The sequence below is a fragment of the Micromys minutus genome (assembly GCF_963924665.1).
Source record: "Micromys minutus genome assembly, chromosome: 7".
NCBI lineage: Eukaryota > Metazoa > Chordata > Mammalia > Rodentia > Muridae > Micromys > Micromys minutus.
In genome coordinates, this window is record NC_137976.1 from 49,449,890 (window position 1) to 49,469,785 (window position 19,896).

The following is a 19,896-nucleotide window of genomic DNA, read 5'->3' on the forward strand; positions in this document are numbered from 1 at the left end:
TATATTATGAGGCTAATACATATAACTTATTCTCAATATTGAAAGACTTTAACAGTACTTCATCACTTTATATTAAAATAAAGTCTTCTATCATTATCATTATTATTATTATTATCATTATCATTATTATTATTATCATTATTATTATTTAATGGCTAATTGCTTACATACCCTGGGAGATGGCACTTTGGCTTTGGCCTCTATCTGGACAAAAAATTCCGAAAAAATGTCGAAAACAAAGATATTCCCATCTTCCCCAGCAGTCAGTAAGTACTGGTCATCAAAGCTAGAGACGATTCCTTTAACAGATCCATAGTCATTGTCATGCACATTGAAATGCCAGTAGTCCTTCAAATTGAGCTGGAAGGGGTCGTTCTCACTTAGGACATACACCCGGATCGCTCCGTTTCTCATTCCGCAGAACATCATAGTATGGTCATTGCTATGAGATAAAAAGAGTAAAATATTCTTTTTATAATCTTGAAATAATGTTTAATTTTTTTCCCTTTTGATGTGGTGGGTGAAGGCAACCCAGGAGTTAAATTCTGAGTGAGTGAGTATTCTGACATGAGTATAGCCTTTTGAAGCCTACAGGCCAAAGCCAATGTATGCAAAAACTACAACTGTGCCTTCCTCTCAGAGGTGTTCATAGCCCAAGACTGATGGCCAATAGAGACCTCTTACCAAGGAGAGGTGGGCAACCCCCCCCATACACACACACACACACACACACACACACACACACACACACACACACTATTCGCCCAGTAACCATGCTGATGCCCCAAGTCTGCTGGGTAGTAGTAAGATCAGAGAACCCCACTTGGTCCCCTCTTCACTGTGTATCTGTCCTTTCTGCACTCCCTCACCATCCCCCCCCACCCCCCCCCACCCCACCCCTGTCTAAGACCAAGCTGGTCAGGACATGACATATTTATTTAGCTGTTTTTGAGAGTCAGGGGACAACTAGGAGTTGGTTTTCCTTTTTCTGAGTGTGGGTCTGAGGGAATGAACTCTGGGCATCAAGCTTGGCCACAGGTACCTTTACCCACTGAGCCATCTCTCAGCCAAATAATGTTTAATTGTGAATAGCAATGATGTTAAGAGCTGGGTTGCACATTGCCAAAATGCATATGTTCAGGTACTGCACGCAATACTCCGGAGTGTAACTATACTGCAAGTTAAGGACTTGTAAAGAGGTAAGTAAGCTAAAAATGAGAGTATAAGGAGAAGACCTAATCCGTTCTGGCTGGTACCCTTGTAAGAGAGGACAGTTAAGCCATAGAGAGACACTGGGGATAGATAGCTTGCACATAGGAACAGTCAAGAGAAGGCTCAACAATAAGGCATTTAGGAGAAAGCCACAGAAAGACTGCATGAGAAACTGCATTTGGCCACAGCCTTGACACTCTGGTCTTCAGAGCATAAGAATATAAGTTCCTGCTGTTTCAGCCACATTTCACGTGTGCTGTCACAACAATAGCTCTAGTAAACTAATACAGAGGAGACAGGGAGGGAGAGATGCTTTGAGGGTCTGAACTCGTCTCCAGGCCTCAGAGAAAGGACTGGCACTGGGGCGCGGTTCTCACTCAGTAAATGGGTATCAGTTCGGTTTCTCATTTCTTCGGTCACTATGAACCTGGTCCTTGCTTAGCATACCATAAAGTCACATCTTTGTATGTCAGTGAAGACAGACTTAAGTGATAAACAGAGACTACCATACAACACCACCTGACACAAAACCTGCAGGGTGTAAATGAAATCTCAAGACGAGGCCTAGCTTTCATTTTATTTGCTCATTTGGTCCATTGGAAACATTTACTTTCCCTTGGCTAGATATTTAAGAAGTAACCATTGTAGTTATGAATGTTTCTGTTGTCAGCTTGAAAGGGTCTAGTACCTCCAGGGAGACAGCCTTCAGGGCATGCCTGTAAGGGATTATCTCAATGACTCCAATGGAGAAGGAAACACCCAGACTAACTGTGGGTGGAGCCATTCCCAGAGCAGGGGGATTCTGGAGAAAAGCAGGCTGACCGCTCCTTTGTATTCACGGCCCTCCCCCCTTCTGACTTCCGAAGTGGTGTCACCCTGCCGCCCTGATGAACTGGACTTTCAATGTGAGCTAAAATAAACCTTTCTTTCTCCAGGTGTTTTTGTCAGGATGTCTCATTACAGAAAAAGGAAAAGAGGCAAGGTGTCTGAGTGCACAGAAACGCAGACGACTCAAAGATCTAGTAAAGTTTTCTTCACCTGAAAGTGATTGTTTTGATGGGGTTGTCGTCTGTATCCTCAAGAACTTGGAAATCGAATGGTTCATCTTCCTGTTTTTGGAAATCATTGCTTTTGAGATGCGACGGAAACTTACAATGGTATAGAAAACCAGAATCATATTTGCCCTGGAAGATAAAAAGCACAAGAGGTGATTTGTGAACGCAGTACACACCTCACTCCTTGGAGTTTTTTGTTTGTTTGTTTGTTTGGTTTGGTTTGGTTTTTTTTGTTGTTGTTGTCTGTTTGGTTTATTTTGGATGGTTTAAGGTAGATATTATTTATACAAAGCATCTCCATTACCCATTGATATGCAATTATATAATTATTATAATGATGATTAGTTGTTAATCATCACAACACAAGAGAAATCAACACAAGAGAAAGTTGACACAAGAAAATTTCACCTCTGAGAACCCAGTTAATGGTGTTTTATGATTTGAAGTGATGTTCTGCATAACATCAGTACAGTAGGCTTTGTCAGTCACTGTTTTGACAATTACTTTTCAGTGTGGGGTAACTTTAAGCACTATTAATCTTCCAGGAAAGGCAGTTTAGGAGGGAAAGTATGACACCACACAGTGAGGAGGTATTAGTAATTTAGGGGGGAAAGGATGTCACCACTCAGTGAGGAGGTATTAGTAATTTAGGGGAAAGGATGTCACTACTCAGTGAGGAGGTATTAGTAATTTGTAGCAGCTACATTGTTCTGACTTGTTTTCTTTCTCTGTAAGGATGGAACCGTAAATAAAGGAGGTGGATTAAATGCCTGAACATCTCCACATGAAATAATGAGGAAATGACACAGTAAATAACATAAGAAAATGATCAGCCTGGAATTAGAAAGTTACGTTTTTACTCTGGGCAATGGCAGACACTAAACACAATTGAGAATCAAAACCCACTAACAACCATTCCTTAAATGCTAACCCTAACCCGAACCCTAACCAACACAGAGAAAGACTTGAATAGATTGTTCTCTAGTGAAGCAATTCAAATGTCCAAGGGCCACAGGAAAAGACATTCTGCACCACCAGTCACTGAGGAGATGCAGGTCCAGAGCTACAGTGGGGCACCATGTTCCCACCCCTTGGGATAACTACAGTCAAAAATAAAAATTATAGCCTATGCAAAAATGTGGAGAAATTATAACCCTTTTGTGCTCTTGGTGTTCATATGAAATGGTGCGCCTGCTGTGGAAAACGGGATAGTTCTGAAATAAATAAACAGAGTAGAATTATCGTATGGCCCAATAATTCTCCTGTATGTGTACCTGAAGAAATCAGAAGCAGAGTCTCAGAGAGAGATTTGAAACCCAATATGTGCAAAGCATTATTCATATCAGTCAAAGGGTAGGCGTGATCTACGTGTTTGCCAGTGGTTGAATGGATAAGCAAACATGTGGATAAGTGCTTACAACCCAGTAACATCCAGCTTTGAAAAGAGAAGATATTCTGACATATTTTGTGGAATGGATGAAACATTAACTGGAGACATTAAGATGTTCAAGCTGCAAAGGCCACGACATGAGAAAGAAGCACAAGTCATAGAGACAGGGAGTAGATTGATGTCTGTCAGAGATTGGGGAAAGGAGGAATGGGGATCTACCGGATGATGGGAATTACACCAAGCTCCCACTACTAATCAAACGACACCCGGTACTCACAAAGGAAAAATTAGTTTCTCCAGTGGAGTCCTACCTACTTAGTATACAAACCACACTTAAGGGCAGTCCCCATGACCAGCAGTAGATGACCAACACAAAGTGGACCCAAGGGTATTATAGAGACTTCGTTTCATATTGTGTTGTTTAGGCAAGTTTTAGCTTTCCTGGTATTTTCCTTGTATACTATGGTTTCTAATTGTGTGTTTTTATAGGTTTTGTGTGTGTATATACACACACTCATTTCTTGTGCTTTTTCTGTTTTGTTGTTTTTTATTCCTGTCTGTTTGTTTGACTTTATTTTTAAGAGAGGGAGAGGAAGAAGGTACAGAGTTGAGAATGCCAGGAGGTAGAGAAGATCTGGGAGGAGATGAGGGAGGAGAAGCCTGTGGCAAAGAGAGTTTAAGCCAGAGGGAGGGAGACAGGGAGAGGGAAAGAAGAGGGAGAGAGAGAGAGAGAGAAAGAGAGTATCATCAACAAAACTATTCTTAAAGAAATACATTAAAAATACTTTTTCAAACAAAAGATGTAGACATGAATTACAACAGAGTAGTATTGGCAATTGAAAACAATAATAAGTTATTCTCTGGGAATAGAAACATATATAAATATAAGGCATGAGCTGGCAAGATGGCTCAATAGATGGAAGTGCTTGCTAAGCAGCCTAATGATCCTTGGCTTGAGTCCAATTCCCCAGAATGCACAAAAAGACAGCTGTGATAGCTCACATCTGCAATCCCAGCACTTGTACAGGAAGACATTAGAGAGTCAGCTGAGGTCACCAAGCCTGGAGTACAAGGGAAAGGTGAAAGCAAGAGAGATGCTGCCTCGACAAAGCAAAATGGCAGAACTGACTCCTTCAGCACTGTGGCACATGGAGAGCCACAGCCACTCACATATCACCAGTACAAGGAATGATCAATAGGTAGATGATAGAAAGATAGGTAGATAGATAGATAGATAGATAGATAGATAGATAGATAGATAGATAGATAGATGATAGATAGATAGACAGACAGATAGATAGTGTGATGGTTTGTACATGTTTGGCCCAGGGAGTGACACTATTAGATGGTGTGGCCTTGTTGGAGTAGGTGTGTCACTGTGGGCCTGGGCTTAAGACCCTCACTCTAGACTAACTGCCTGGAAATCAGTCTTCCTCTAGAAGCCTTTAGATGAAGATGAAAAACTCTCAGCTCCCCCTGCACCATGCCTGCCTGGATGCTGCCATATTCCCACCTTGATGATAATGGACTGAACCTTGACCTGTAAGCCAGCCTCAATTAAAAATGTTGTTCTTAGAAGAGTTGCCTTCCTCATGGTGTCTGTTCATAGCAGTAAAACCCTAACTAAGACAAGATAGATAAATAGATAGATAGATAGATAGATAGATAGATACATACATACATAGACAGATAGACAGACAGACACATACATACACACACATATACATACATACATACATACATAGACTAACAGATAAAAATATACAACAGAATAAGGTTATCTCTGTTGTATCTGACATTAAAGCTTTCTAAAAAATTTTACCTCTGCAATTAGTCAAATAATAGCTTTATATAAAACTATAAGTCAAATGTATATTGTAATCCTTAGAAATAGCAAAAGAAAATATAAATAATAACGATATAGAGAAGGAAAATCTGCCCAAGCTTCCACTAGATAAGTAAAGAAAAATAAATAAATATAGAATTGACATAACAAATAGGAATAATAATAAATAAATAATAAATAAAATAAGATGGGAGGTGTAAGCTAAAACACATCAGTAATTATATTAAATATAAGGGAACATAATATTATTTTTACTAAAGACAAAGGTTATCCTACAGGATTTTAATAAACCCTAACCATGTGCTGGTTGTTTATGAAGACATGCTTTTTTAAAGGTATCAAAAGATCAAGAAAGTGGAAGAATCCCTGGTAACTCTTGGAGTTTGGCCTTGTATGTGAAAGGACAATTGACTTCATTATTAGGAAGGAAATATACCATGTTTACTTGCTTTCAATGTAGTTTAAAAGTCGTGTTTTAGGATCTGTGGCTGTAGCTCAGTGAGAGAGCATCTTCTTAGAATGCATGAAGTTCTAGGTCCAATTCTCAGCACTAGAAACAAGTTTTGGTGGGGCATGTTTATTTTGAATGCAAAATGCAGGTGGCAAAGTGAATATACAGATTTAATGTTGAAGAGATAAGTCAGCAAAAAATGAACACTTGACACTGAAACTATTAGATGAGAAAGTAGGGAAAACCTTAGAACTCATAGGTACAGGAAAAAATTTCCTGGACAGAACACCAATGGCTCATGCTCTAAGGTCAAATATCGACAAATGGGACTTAATGAGATTGCAGTTTCTGTAAGGCTAAGGACACTGTCAAGAAAACAAAACGGCAGCCAACAGACTGGGAAAAGATCTTTACCAATCACACATCAGATAGAGGTCTAATATCCAAGGTATACAAAGAACTCAAGAAGCTAGACACCAGAGAATCAAACAACCCTATTAAAAACCGGGGTACAGAGCTAAACAAAAAGTTCTCAATTGAGGAACACCGAATGGCTGAGAGGCATCTAAGGAAGTGCTCAGCATCCTTAGCCATCAGGGAAATGCAAATCAAAACAACCCTGAGATTCCACCTCACACCAGACAGATTGGCCAAGATCCAAAACTCAGATGACAGCAGATGCTGGTGAGGTTGTGGAGGAAGAGGAACACTTCTCCACTGTTGGTGGGGTTGTAAACTGGTACAACCACTCTGGAAATCAGTCTGGCGATTCCTCAGAAAATTGGACATAGTACTACCTGAAGATCCAGATATTCCACTTCTGGGCGTATACCCCAGAGAAGCTCCAACATACAACAAAGATACATGCACCACAATGTTCATTGCACTTCTGGGCATATACCCCAGAGACACTTTAATACACAACAAAGATATATGCACCACAATGTTCATTGCAGCTCTATTTATAATAGTCAGAAGCTGGAAAGAACCCAGATGTCCTTCAGTAGATGAATGGATACAAAAATTGTGGTATATATACACAATGGAGTACTACTCAGCTATCAGAAACAATGACTTTATGAAATTCTTAAGAAAATGGATGCATCTAGAGAATATCATCCTGAGTGAGATAACCTAATCACAAAAGAACAGACATAATATGTAGTCACTGATAATGGGATATTAACCCCAGAAAGCTCTGAACACTTCAGAAACAACTCACAGACTATATGAAGTTCAAGAAAAGAAAAAAAAAGAAAAGAAAAAAACCATTATGTTGAATCCTTACACACCAAGAAAACTTTGACTAATTCCAGGTTACATCCTGTTTTACATGTACTTTATGCTCATTGTAACTAGTAAGATCTTAATGCACACTATCAAACCTTTAAAAAAAGCCAATTACTGACAAAAAATGTATTTGTATAGTTTTATACAAATATGCTTAAAATCTGTACATTTATGTTTGTTTTTTAAAATAAAGTTGTTCAATTAAAAAAAAGAAGTAGGTATATCAGAGATCCTGCATGGTTCAAGACTATATATAAAGAACAGAATGCATAAATAAAGAAATAAGGACTGGGCAGTTAAAAAAATAAACACTTGACACATGTGGGCAGATAAATGATATTTAAAATTAAAATTAGCTTCGTTAAGAAAGTGGAAAGTGGGGCTGGAGAGATGCTCAGTGGTTAAGAGCACCAACTGCTCTTCCAGAGGTCCTGAGTTCAAATCCCAGAAACCACATGGTGGCTCACAACTATCTGTAATAAGATCTGATGCCCTCTTGCGGTGTCTCTGAAGACAGTGTACTCATATAAATAAAATAAATGAATTGATAAAAAAGTGGGAAGGGGCTAGGTCATTTTCTCTGGAGTCCTCTGATTCCAAATTGTTTTTTAAAGATACCATCAAAAGGAGCTGGGAAAGTGTGTGTTCGTGAGTGTGTGTGTGTGTGTGTGTGTGTGTGTGTGTGTGTGAGAGAGAGAGAGAGAGAGAGAGAGAGAGAGAGAGAGAGAGAGAGAGAGAGACATTCTATGGCCAAGAGGATCTGAGGATGCAGTTTGGTGGTAGAATGTATGCCTAGCATGCAGGAGACCCTGGGTTTCATGACCCAGCACCACAAAACCACCATGATGGTCATGATGATGTTATTGGAAGCCAGGAGAAGGAGAGGGAAAGTTAACAGGCCAAATGCACAGCAGAGCCACCACTGAAGAAATGAAGAGGTAAACACAAAACCTCAGCTGGAGATGGTGTGTGTCTGTGTGTGAGTGTGTGTGTGTGTGTGTGTGTGTGTGTGTGTGTGTGTGCACATGCTTGCTTGCTTATGTGTGTGTACATGTCTGTATGTGTGTGTATGTGTGTGCTTATGTGTGTGTACATGTGTGTATGTGTGTGTGCTTATGTGTGTGTACATGTGTGTGTGCTTATGTGTGTGTGTGTGTGTGTGTGTGTGTGTGTGTGTGTGTGTATGTGTGTGTATGTGCAGTGTGTTGGGGAACAGAGAGAAATTCCGGGAACTTCATGTGCTGATGGTGGTAAGAATTGACTTTTAAAAGACAGGAATTGATGATATACATTAAGTAGTGTGTTTCAGGAGCAAAATTACAGGGAGAGTGTGAAGGAGAAGGAATAGATTCATCTTATTCAGGGTTTATATTTCTGCACAAACATCATGACCAAGAAGCAAGTTGGGGAGAAAAGGGTTTATTCAGCTTACGGTTCCACATCGATGTTCATCACCAGAGGAAGTCAGGACTGGAACCCAAGCAAGTCAGGAGGCAGGAGCTGATGCAGAGGTCATGGAGGGATGTCACTTACTGGCTTGCATCCCCTGGCTTGCTCAGCCTGCTTTCTTATAGAACCTAGGTCTACCAGCTCAGGGATGGCATCACCCACAATGGGCTGGGCCCTCCACTTTTGATCACTAGTTTGGAAAATGCCTTCAAGTTAGATCTCATGGAGGCATTTTCTCAACGGAGGCTTCTTTCTCTGTGATAACTCCATCCTGTGTCAAATTGACACAAAACCAGCCAGTACAAGACCTAAAGAGGCTTTCTGGAGCACTGCCCTGAGCAAGTTGCTAAGCAACATTTATCAGTTACGAAGACAAGCAAAGCAGATCACAGCTCTACTGGGTGCTAGAGCTGAGAAAAGATGGGGAAATTTCTTCTGACTTCCCTCTGTGAAATCTGAGTGTCTGGAGAGACAGGAAAGCTGCAGGTTTGTGTGGAGAAGTTCAAATAATAATTTATAAAGTAAATACTACTGGTTGGAGAACCGACCAACAGTGTGAGTCTCGATTTTAGCCCTGGAATCATGACTTCAACATGAAGGCAGCTTTTCTGAAGTAGACATATGGCTGTCTTAAGCAAGGAGAGCAGGCCCTCTGTGATCTATGCTTTACCTCATGCTGGGGCTTAGTGCCTAAGAGCATGGGCTATGGACCCCGTGTGTCGGAAATCATGCCTCACTTCCACTTCACTGAACTTGAGGATGTCCCTTAAGAGCTCCACACCGTGGTTTCAAGATACTAGGACCAGGCATGTATTAGTAGTAGTAATCTTTCCACACGTGCACATGAGCACATTCAGAACTGAAAATTGTAACATCTATAATGAAGAAAATCTTGCTCTGCAATGTACTGAGAAGACTATATGGTATCTAAGTGGAAGATGTATAGCACTCCGCACACATTGTCACACTTCCTCTTTCTTGTACAGGTCTTCAGAAGGTCTATTTGCTCTTCTTCCTTATTTACTAAGCTCAGATTTTGATTGGGGCACAATGGGAAAAACACAGATTCCTAGTCTCCCATATGCCACAGAGCCTGGATGTAAACAGATGATAACCATACAGCCCTGCCACAAAACCTGTTGTTTTCAAACTTAAAACAACAAGCAAACAGATGAACCAACAAAGACAGACTCAAAAGAAGAGGACTTGTTTGACCTTTGACCCCCTGCTCTTAATTTTCCCCCTTTGTTCTTCCTGAACAGTTTGGCCTTCAATGACAACAGATACAATAGCCAGACGTATTTAAAAGAGATGTTGAGATGGTGTATTTAAAATAATGAACATATTAAAACTCACAGCTGCATCACTGGTCTAAAATTAAATCCTCAGAGTAGGCGTATGAATGGGACTCGGTGAAAAAAAAAAAAAAATAGCGACCATAACCTGGACTGTATACTGAAACTTTACTCACCAGCGACACCCAGAACTTCCCTGGCTCAGAGTAAAAGCCGCAGAGGATAGGAGAGGGTGTTGGTGGGATGAAGATCTCGGGCAGCGGCTCCTCTTCCTCTTCTTCCTCACTCATCTCTTCCTCCTCCGGTATCTCCTCTTCTCCAAAGGCTTCTCTCTCTTCTGCTAGCTTCCTCCTCCTCTCCTCCCTTTCCTTCTCCTTCAGCTCCTTCTGTTTCTCTCTCCTTTGTATTTCCATAACTCTCTTTTTAAAAAGAGATAATAGAGATTTTTAAAATGTGTTATTTTGTGTGATAGCATGACAAAGATTGTGTAAGGAAGACAAGTTCTTGAAATCCCACAGTTCCTACAATTATGTAATTTACCCTTTGGGAATACATTTTTATCATTAAAATTCAAATCTGTGTGGTGAGCATCATTTCTGTTTAATCTCCTTTATATCCATTTCATTGAAATTACTTGACCATCCATTACTGCAGGAGCTAGGAAATGTTGATTTTCCCTCAACCTTGGCCCCACGTGGTCTAAAACAGCCAATGGGGAAGCTTGCTTCTGTCTCCCATAACCCTGCGATGTAGGCCCTCGAAATCACCAGCTGTCCACCGTAGAGTCTCCGACACCGGTACCCCTTCTCCTAATCACCCCTGAGAACTAACCACCTTCCCGACTTGTATGATCTCTTCACACCATCCTCTTTTCACAAAAGATCACAGTGGCTCAAACTGACATGGCTCGGCCGGCTTCTAAAGAGACCTTCACTATGGTCCTGTCGCACGCATCTCCGACAAACTGCACGCTGCTGTTTCTACCAGCCGTTCTTCAACGTGAAAAATGCTGAGAACTGTCTGGATGGTGGCCGCCTTAGGGCTGTTCTCCCAGCATCGTTACCTCTATCTTCTGCTCATTCTCTGACATCGTGCCATCTTCTGAATATAAATTCCAGGTCGCCATTTTATTTTTATCCGCCTCATCCCTCCATCATCAGCATGGCGCCCCTTCACTCCCTGAGGTTTCTTTCTTTGTACCTGGATTTTAGTTATCTATCCACAACTGCCTCCGGCTCCAGTGAGCCACCTTCTCACCAGTGTACAAGCTCTGGAGGACCAGGATCTGTTTTATTTAATTTGTAGTCTCCTTATAGGAGAATGTCTTATAGGATATTGCATCTCCAAACGGAAGAAGGGAGAGGAAATAACGGTTCGAGAAGATCTCATACCAGAATCTTAGATTTAACACTCGTGAAATGGAAGCATCTGAGTAACATGTCCGGGATTTCAAAGGTGACAACATTCTGGTCGTCTACGTCCTTAATGCTTGGGTATGGACATTCGAGAATGTAGCCATTCTCACAGATGATCAATAAAGTGCTTTCGGGCTGAAAAAGAAAAAGGAAAGAAACACTGTGCATATCACTTCCGTGCAGGCAAATTTTTACAAGGCCAAAACCAGCAAGAATATCACAATCATCTTAAAAGGCAACACCCCACCAGTCTGGTCAGAAATGATACTGTGTCATTAGTATTAGCTATTCTGTAATGACTCATTGCTAACCTGATGGCTAAAGTTAGATTTTCATTTGCTTCCTTTAAAGATACCGCACCTTATCTCCACTGTCAAATGCATGGTTGTGAAATCCGTTAGCCCGAAGGGCCAACTGTCCTAGCTAAAACGCCGAGGGATATCTGTGGTGTGGATGACAATTCATCCTGTCTTCCCAAGTTTCACTTTAAATGAGATGTTCCAAGGACTCTCTTCCTCCCTCTTCTCTTCTCCCCGGAAGTGTACTTCAGGAAGTCTTAAGCGTTGACTTCCACTCCCAGACTGCTTCATCTAGCACAGACTTCTCTTTTGCACCAAAACCACATCTGGGAAATCACCATCTTGGTGTGATTTGATATTTATCTCCCATCTTCTCAGCATTTTGCTACATGCTAGAGATGGAGTGGTAAGAAGAGCTGCTATCCTCACTCCCGGGACAGACCTCGGCTCCAAAGGGAGAGCTTGTCGGTTATCAGTTCACACGGATGCCAGACTGAGTATCATTTCCCAAGAGAGTGCTATGTGGCTTGAAGGCGGGGGATGAACAAAATTTAAGGAGCCGGGGAGAACGCACTGTGCTGACAGGTATCCCGTGGTACATCTGACCTCATAGGAGAACTGTGGGCCTCGAAAGCGTTGCTTAGAGCCATGGCGCAGGGGGAAAGAGAGGCAGGGCAGGGCACTGAAGGGTTTAACACCCAGTGACCAGGGGAGAGCATTTGGCCAGGTGCCAGGAGCCAGGGGCAGAAAATCACTAACATTAAAGGGAGAAGATACTTCCAGGAGGAAGGAAAGTTCAGTGGGGTCAAACGATGCTACAATATCAAGGAAGATAACGTTCACGTATTAGGTGGCTTTCAGCGGTGCCATTAGAAGAGCTAGCTGCACGGTGGAATCGGGGAGTCAGAAGGCAGACAGAAGCTGCGGAAGGATGGTGCGGTGTGGAAGGCAAGGGTATCACAGGAGCAGTCAGTCCTGAGAGCTGCTGAGAAGGGAGAGGGGCCGTAACTCCACGGCACAAAGTGAGCTGCTGACTTTTTGTAAGGAGAGACTACCGTGGGAAATTACCCAGGGAGCAGAATGAGGAGATATAATCCAAAGGATGGGAGGCTGAATGGCCAGTCAGTAGGAAGATGGGCAGCTCCCCTACTGTAAGAGAAAGAGGGAGGGAGACAGTGGTTGTGAGAGGATGCCAGGGGTCCTCGCCTCTCTGGGAACCAATGCTGAAGGCAAGACAGGAAGGCATGAAGCTTAGAGTTTTCAAGGTGGCCATCTTGTGTGAGATGATAGGAGGCTTCCCAAGGGGTGTGTGGAACTCATTTCAATCACTGTATTTGGGGAACATCTACCTTCATGTATGACTCTCTCCTGAGGTCTTTAGCTGACACTAGTAAAAAATTAGGCAAATTAGTTAGGGCATCTCTAGAATAGATTTTTTGCCAAATGTCAATGAAGAAAATGTAGCCTAAAGAGAGGGAACCCCTGTAACTACAGTACACTGTGATTTAATCTTGAGGACAAATACCAATGACCTACATGGCTGGCTGGAGACCACATTAACTGGCAAATGGGCCCAGGAGTGTTAAAATAACCAATCGGCTTGTATTCCTTCTCCACATCAAAAAAGAAGACGGTCTTGTCTTCACTCTAGAAGAAAAAGAGACATGCTCACCCAATATATATCACTATGACAAGGCCATAACGCATTCTGTTCAATACCATAGAGTCTAATTTACATTTATAGACCCAACAGCCATGTATTCAAGTATTCAGGATAAATCTGAATATGTGTGTGTGTGTGTGTGTGCATGTGTGTGTGTGTGTATATATATATATATATATATAAATAAATAAATAAATAAATATATATATATATATATATATATATATATATATATATATGGTTTCAAATGTTTGTAATGATTCATGTTCCCAAGTGTTTAAGTTCATAGTTCTACAAATGTGACTACCATGTACCATGTATGTGTTTATACATACATGTTTATGTATATAACTAATTTCTAAAATAATTCCACAGTACATCTGTCCACCTTTTACTTCCGAGACAGGCTTTTGCTTTGGTTTGCATTTAGATGGTACCAAAGCTTGTCGCGGAGCTGGCTACATGCTAGGCAAGAGCTCTCCCACTGAACTTTATAAACCGCACCTGTGGCAGCCCTCCTTATAAACACATGTATGTTATAAACTAATGGTTATAAGAAATTCATTCAGCATGATTTCCATCTGAAATTTTCTGTTCATTTAAAATAAGCATTAAAACTTAACTTATAAGAAAGTTCTTAAATGTATGTAGGCTGCACTGAAAATTACGAAAACAAAATGTAGGTTAATTTTGCTACATAGGCACAATGGAGTAGTTGCACTTAAGAGGGAAGCTAGGTACAGAGTTTCAACAGGAAATGCCAGGGACTATAACACTTACCGCAGTGGCTAAGATCTCCCCATCACGTTCATAAGCTAAAGCTGTAACTTTTCCAGTATGGGGTTTGAAGACATATTTCAAATGGATCTCAGCATCTAAGATTCTCTTCCGTCCTGCAAAAACTGTAAGTCCTTTTGGATCAAAGAGTTCAAGAACTCGGACGACGCCATCTTCAAATCCTACTACGATCTGTGATGCAGAAATGCTTACCTGAGAAAATAATCAAACATACAGGACCTGCATGTAGTTAAGTAATTGACGCATGCACAAAAATCACTCCACATCTTGCTTCAACTCAGGTAACTTAGCGTCGGCTGCCTTTTGCATCTCTTGGTTCCATGTTAAGGTTCCTTCAATTTCAGGCCATTTACTTATTATGACCACAAGCAGGGTAATCTATGCTAATTCAAGCTTCCAAAGAGCGAACATGCCTTTTGCTTGCCTCCCGTGTAGGAGGCGCCTGCCACCATCAGTTCGGGATGAATGCAAATAGACGGTCGCCTATTAACGTGTAGATAAGTATAAAATATGATTAACATGGTCCGTAGGAGAGGAACGTGGCCACTTAGAACACACAGCAAAGGAAGCTTAGCTTGAGGACTCCCCTAAGGCAAAAATGGTTGGAGCTGAGATCAGAAGGGGGCTTGGCCAAGAACTAAGTACAAAAAGGTGAACAAGAACTGGATAGAGCGGAGAAGAAATGCTACCATATGAACTGGAGGAGGGGCCTGGCGGACACCAGGTGCAGGATATCTTACATGGTACATCGAGGGTAGTCTTATCCAAACAGTGGAAAACCAGGCCAGTGGCACGCCTGATCCGCGTTGTCTGTAATTTCATCCCCTTATTCTTATTCTTAATAAGAATTAGTCACTCCCAAAATAGTTCCATGGTGTTTAAAGAACATGGTTGCATGGACAGAAGGTGCCTCAAAGTTCGGTTGCATGGTTGCTTTGCAAGGCAGAGCTACCACGGCACGGGTGGCTGCATAAAACACTTTTCACTGAGCAAAGCAAACCCATATAGTGATATCATGAAGTGGTTTCTGCAATATTTTAGATAAAATAAACAACTTGATATGTTTACACTTCTAAAATTCTGAGCCAGAAAATGACTACATCTCTCCAGGATATCACAGATTCAGTATATTTTCCAGTGTTTCTGATTAAAACAACACTTACCGATCGAGGTGCCCAAATGAGAGATGTACCTCCTTGTTTGAATTTCATCTGAACCAAAGGGTTTTTACTAGCAAAATCATAGACACGAACAGAGCCTACAGAAAAGAAGAAAAAAAAGTTTTAAAAGAAACAGATTATAAATGTATTGCTTCTGTTTTTAAAAAAAAATCTCAGCTCACTTGTTATAGGAGAAAATTCACTAAGTCAGATCAATTGATAGCCTGACAGTCTTTTACATTTCTATTAATTTTTCTTTTAGTTATTTTTAGATCAGTACACACGGTAACCGGTTTCCTTGTGGTATGGTCATACATGTTGCATCATACACAAACATTGCCTGTTTCCATGTCTGTCCTCAGTGCATCTAACTCTTCCCAGCAGTCCTTTCTACTTCCGCACTGCATGTGTTCCGTACTTCCGCCACTCCCTCCCTCAGAGCCCCTTCCCCCTATCTCAAGGACTCTTTGGCAGTTGAATGAGGGTTGTGACTGGCTGACAGAACACAACGTTCCTGTGCAGTCTGCAAGGTTATAAACATCTGACGTTGGGAGACAAGTAGTGGGGACAGAAAGGTGCACGTGCTGCTAACAAAATGAGCAGCACTTTCCTAAAAAATTTACAATTAGGTCTTCATTCTGATCTCCAGCCGTGTCTGCTGCAGGCTGTTCACTTCCTACTTGAAAATCCGTCTTGCTCATTATATCCCACAGGTTTCTCTTCTGGAAGAACACTTAAATACTTCTAATAGCACGAATTTTCAATCACATGTAAACATGACCAGATATATTTTTACTAAGAGTTCCCACTGACAAGGCTAGAGAGATGGCTCAGATAGTGAAGTGCCCACCATACGAACATGGGAACTTGAGTATGAATCCCCAACACCCATGAAAAAGCCAGGCATGATGAAATTTGCCTGCAATCCCAGAGCTGGGGAGGCAGAGACAGGAGGATCCCTGGAGCTGCTTGGCTGTCTAGTCTAACTGTACTGGCTGGTTTTGTGTCAAATTCACACAAACTGGAGTTATCACAGAGAAAGGAGCCTCAGTTCAGGAAATGCCTCCATGAGATCCAACTCTAAGGCATTTTCTCAACTAGTGATCAAGTGGGGAGGGCCCAGCCCATTGTGGGTGGTGCCATCCCTGGGCTGGTAGATTTGAGTTCTATAAGAGAGCAAGCTGAGCAAGCCAGGGGAAGCAAGCCAGTAAGTGCCATCCCTCTATGGCATCTGCATCAGCTCCTGCTTCCTGACCTGCTTAGATTCCAGTCCTGACTTCCGTTGGTGATGAACAGCAATGTGGAAGTGTAAGCTGAATAAACCCTTTCCTCCCCAACTTGCTTGCACAGGAATAGAAACCCTGACTAAAACACTAACCTTTTTGGTGAACTCAAGTTTCAGTGAAAGACCCTGTCTCAAAAAATAGGTTGAAAACAATAGAGGAAGATTCCTGATGTTACACACAAACATACATCAGAACACTGTACATATACATGAACATGCATAACACAACATACATACACACACCATAACACATGTACATATACATAAACTTTCATGCATTCACAACATAACACACAGACACATACACGCACATACGCAGTTTGGGGGCTAGTTTATACTTACAGTCCAAGGCAGTAGTGGCCATGAGATAAGTGAGAGGAGAAACAGCCAAGGCTGCAATGGGTCCAGAATGGAAAGAGAAGAGGCATTCTGGATCCTGGGTCTGAGAACAAAGAGCACGTCAGATCTCAAAGACAGTGTAATATATAATTAAAGACAATGTAAAGACAATGAATAAAATTCTGTAACACATGAGCCTTTTCACTCAAAAAGGAAATTATGATGGATTTAAAAGAGCTCTGGACTGGGGAATTAGGAGAACCAGGTGGAGTCCTGTCTCTGAAGTTAATGACTGATCTGGTCCCCTCAGATGCCACTTCCCAGGCCTTCCTGCCTGCTTTTGAGCAGCTAAAAGAACCACATTAGGTAATATAAGTGAAGGCTCCCTGTGTCTAGGAAATGCTTAATGTACAATGACACAGTTCTGTTTTGAACTTGATAGAAACAAAAGAAAGATAAACTACCTTTTAAAGAATATCAAAGAATTTTTATTATAGCAGTTAGAAGAAAATAAGAAAAAAATGGGCACTTACAATATTCGAAAAGCTAAGGTCAAGTTTCCATATGGCTCCATTGGCATCCTAAAAAAATTAAATGGCTTATAATGTTTTATCATTTTTAATGTTCATCAAATTAAGATTATTCTTTCTGTGATTTTGTTAAAATGGGGGGCCAGCAATAATATTTAGTGCTTACATATATTATAAGGTGTAAATGAAATATATTAAGAATATCTTCTATATATTTAAGACTAAAAATGTATAATAATTCAAGTGATCCCATAAAGCTGCAACATGGGGCATTCTGGTCCAAACAATCAATTATATCTCTATTTTCATTTTATGTCCCAGTACACTTAAAAAGCCCAAACAGAAGAGTGCAGCATACCTGAGCCAGCCAAAAGTTATTTCCAACTTCATTCATCTTGATCATTGAGAAGAGGTTGACACTCTTGTCTACATTAAGCTCATTTATAGGCTCTATCTCCAACAACCCAGTATCATCTATCACATCCGCAGTGTCGATTGTCTCAAAGTCCCATATCTTACAAAATCAACAACAAAGTTACTTTATAGCACAGTGACCATGCCCCTATTAGACACCAGAAACTAACAAAGTGCCGGATATCAGTTATTTTTTTTTGGAGTTGTTGGCCAGTGATGTCCCATAGACCCACTAACATCACAGGCTACTGCCATTGCTCTTGATTAAACTCCAGAATTGAATGGTGAGACCCTGTTGCTGATGGTACCACATGCTTGCATCACAGAACATGGCAAAATCACATTGGTACAGACCTAGAAGCTTCATCCCTACTAGTTAGCTTTCATGGTGCTAGGAAGTACCATCGATGCTACTGGAGGAGAAAAGTGATCATCGATCATATCCAGCCTTAAACTCTGTGAGCTATAGAAATGACTGGCCTGGGAAGATGTGTCCATTGGTGTAGAAGTGGCACAGATGTCATAGGTAACCCAATCACTTTCAGATTGGGCTTAAGTTCCACTCAACAAGATGAAATCCATACGCATTATTTAACTAAGAATCTATGGCCAGACAGGTTATAGGCTCTAAGATAGAACCTACTATTACTATGCAGCTAACTGGACACAGTATTAAACAGACTCTCAGTGACTTAGTCTTATAACCATAGACAAGCGCATCACTCAACACTTGTCTAAAAAGCTTATAGTTGTTTTTTTATTGTTACCTACAGCTGGCCAAGGTACAGAGAGTAAGAGACTGTACAGTGTTCAGCCCCAAACAGAACACATTATACCTGTATTCCCCCCCCCTTCCCCAAAAGTTTCAGGAACCATTGCAGAAGATGAGACAGAAGAAGAGTAAGGGCTTCGGATGGTGAGCGATTATGAGCAAATATCTTCTGGGCAGAGGTGCAGCTGCACATATGAACTCACAAGCAGTTATGACAACAGGCACAGACCCATGCTGGCCCAAGCCAGACAAAATCCCAATACGGAGATGAGACTTGAGTGCATAATTCAACCCCAAGTCGTGGAGCTATTGGCAATTGTAAACTTCTGGGAGACAAACAAGTTTTACTAAGAGTATATAGCCTCTGGTAAGTTTGCCATTCTCCAGTGGGTGCCCATACATTCAAGAATGTGGAAGTGCCTAGTCTTATTGCAACTTGATATGCCATGTTTGGCTGGTATCCATGAGAGGCCTTTTTGTCTGAAGAGAAAAAAGAGGAGTGGTGAGGGAAAGAGAGGAGAAAGAAGAAACTGTAGTCAGGATGTTAAAAAGAAAGAAAGAAAATAAATGTGTATATATACACATACATATACATATGCATGAAGAATATTCAGATACCAAAAATTGGTCTTGAGAAATTTAATAGCAGAAGGCCCCAGCCCATGAACCAAGAAGACTACAAGGCAAATCAGATGACTGTAGGTTTGCTAGTGTTCACAGAAGGTGCCACACAGGTTAAATGGGAAACAGAGAGAAACTGCAGCCCAGGAGACTTGGTTTCTGAAGCAGTGTTCCAGCCTCCCCAGGCTTTAGGTAAGACAGTGTGCACACTGAAATGGGTGAGCTCCCCAGCACAAGGACTGGGAAAGGGTGGTGCATAGCAAGTCCCACCCACACATCTCAGAGAAATACTATTTCCACCTTTAATCCCAGACCTTAGGAGGCTGAGGCAGGTGGATCTCTGAGAGTTCAAGGCCAGCTTGGTTTACATAGTAAGTCCCAGGCCAGTACAGTCTATAAAGTAAAATTGTCTAAAAAAATAATAAATTCAGAATTTTCAGTCTCTAGAAAATGCCCACCCATGGGCACTATGAAAGGATGTGTACCCACTGTCTATCTGGTGCTAATATAGGTTATTATTTTCTGAAACTCCTATGCCAATACCTGAAACACAAGAACAAGAGCTTCTTTCAATTGATTTTGGCAAGAATGAAAATATTTACCACACGAGAA

General features: G+C 41.3%; 1 protein-coding gene across 1 annotated transcript in view; it reads right to left on the reverse strand.

Moving 5' to 3' along the window:
• CFAP44 (cilia and flagella associated protein 44) overlaps nucleotides 1–19,896 on the reverse strand; it is a gene marked incomplete at both ends in the record, with an annotated part of 71,600 nt that overhangs the window by 38,268 nt on the left and 13,436 nt on the right. Inside the window, 10 exons of the mRNA XM_080919508.1 lie at nucleotides 172–442; nucleotides 2,251–2,396; nucleotides 10,165–10,407; nucleotides 11,380–11,538; nucleotides 13,239–13,349; nucleotides 14,146–14,355; nucleotides 15,327–15,421; nucleotides 16,951–17,050; nucleotides 17,481–17,528; nucleotides 17,836–17,991. Coding sequence (XP_080775634.1) covers nucleotides 172–442; nucleotides 2,251–2,396; nucleotides 10,165–10,407; nucleotides 11,380–11,538; nucleotides 13,239–13,349; nucleotides 14,146–14,355; nucleotides 15,327–15,421; nucleotides 16,951–17,050; nucleotides 17,481–17,528; nucleotides 17,836–17,991 — 1,539 coding nt within the window. The remainder of the gene's footprint in view (nucleotides 1–171; nucleotides 443–2,250; nucleotides 2,397–10,164; nucleotides 10,408–11,379; nucleotides 11,539–13,238; nucleotides 13,350–14,145; nucleotides 14,356–15,326; nucleotides 15,422–16,950; nucleotides 17,051–17,480; nucleotides 17,529–17,835; nucleotides 17,992–19,896) is intronic.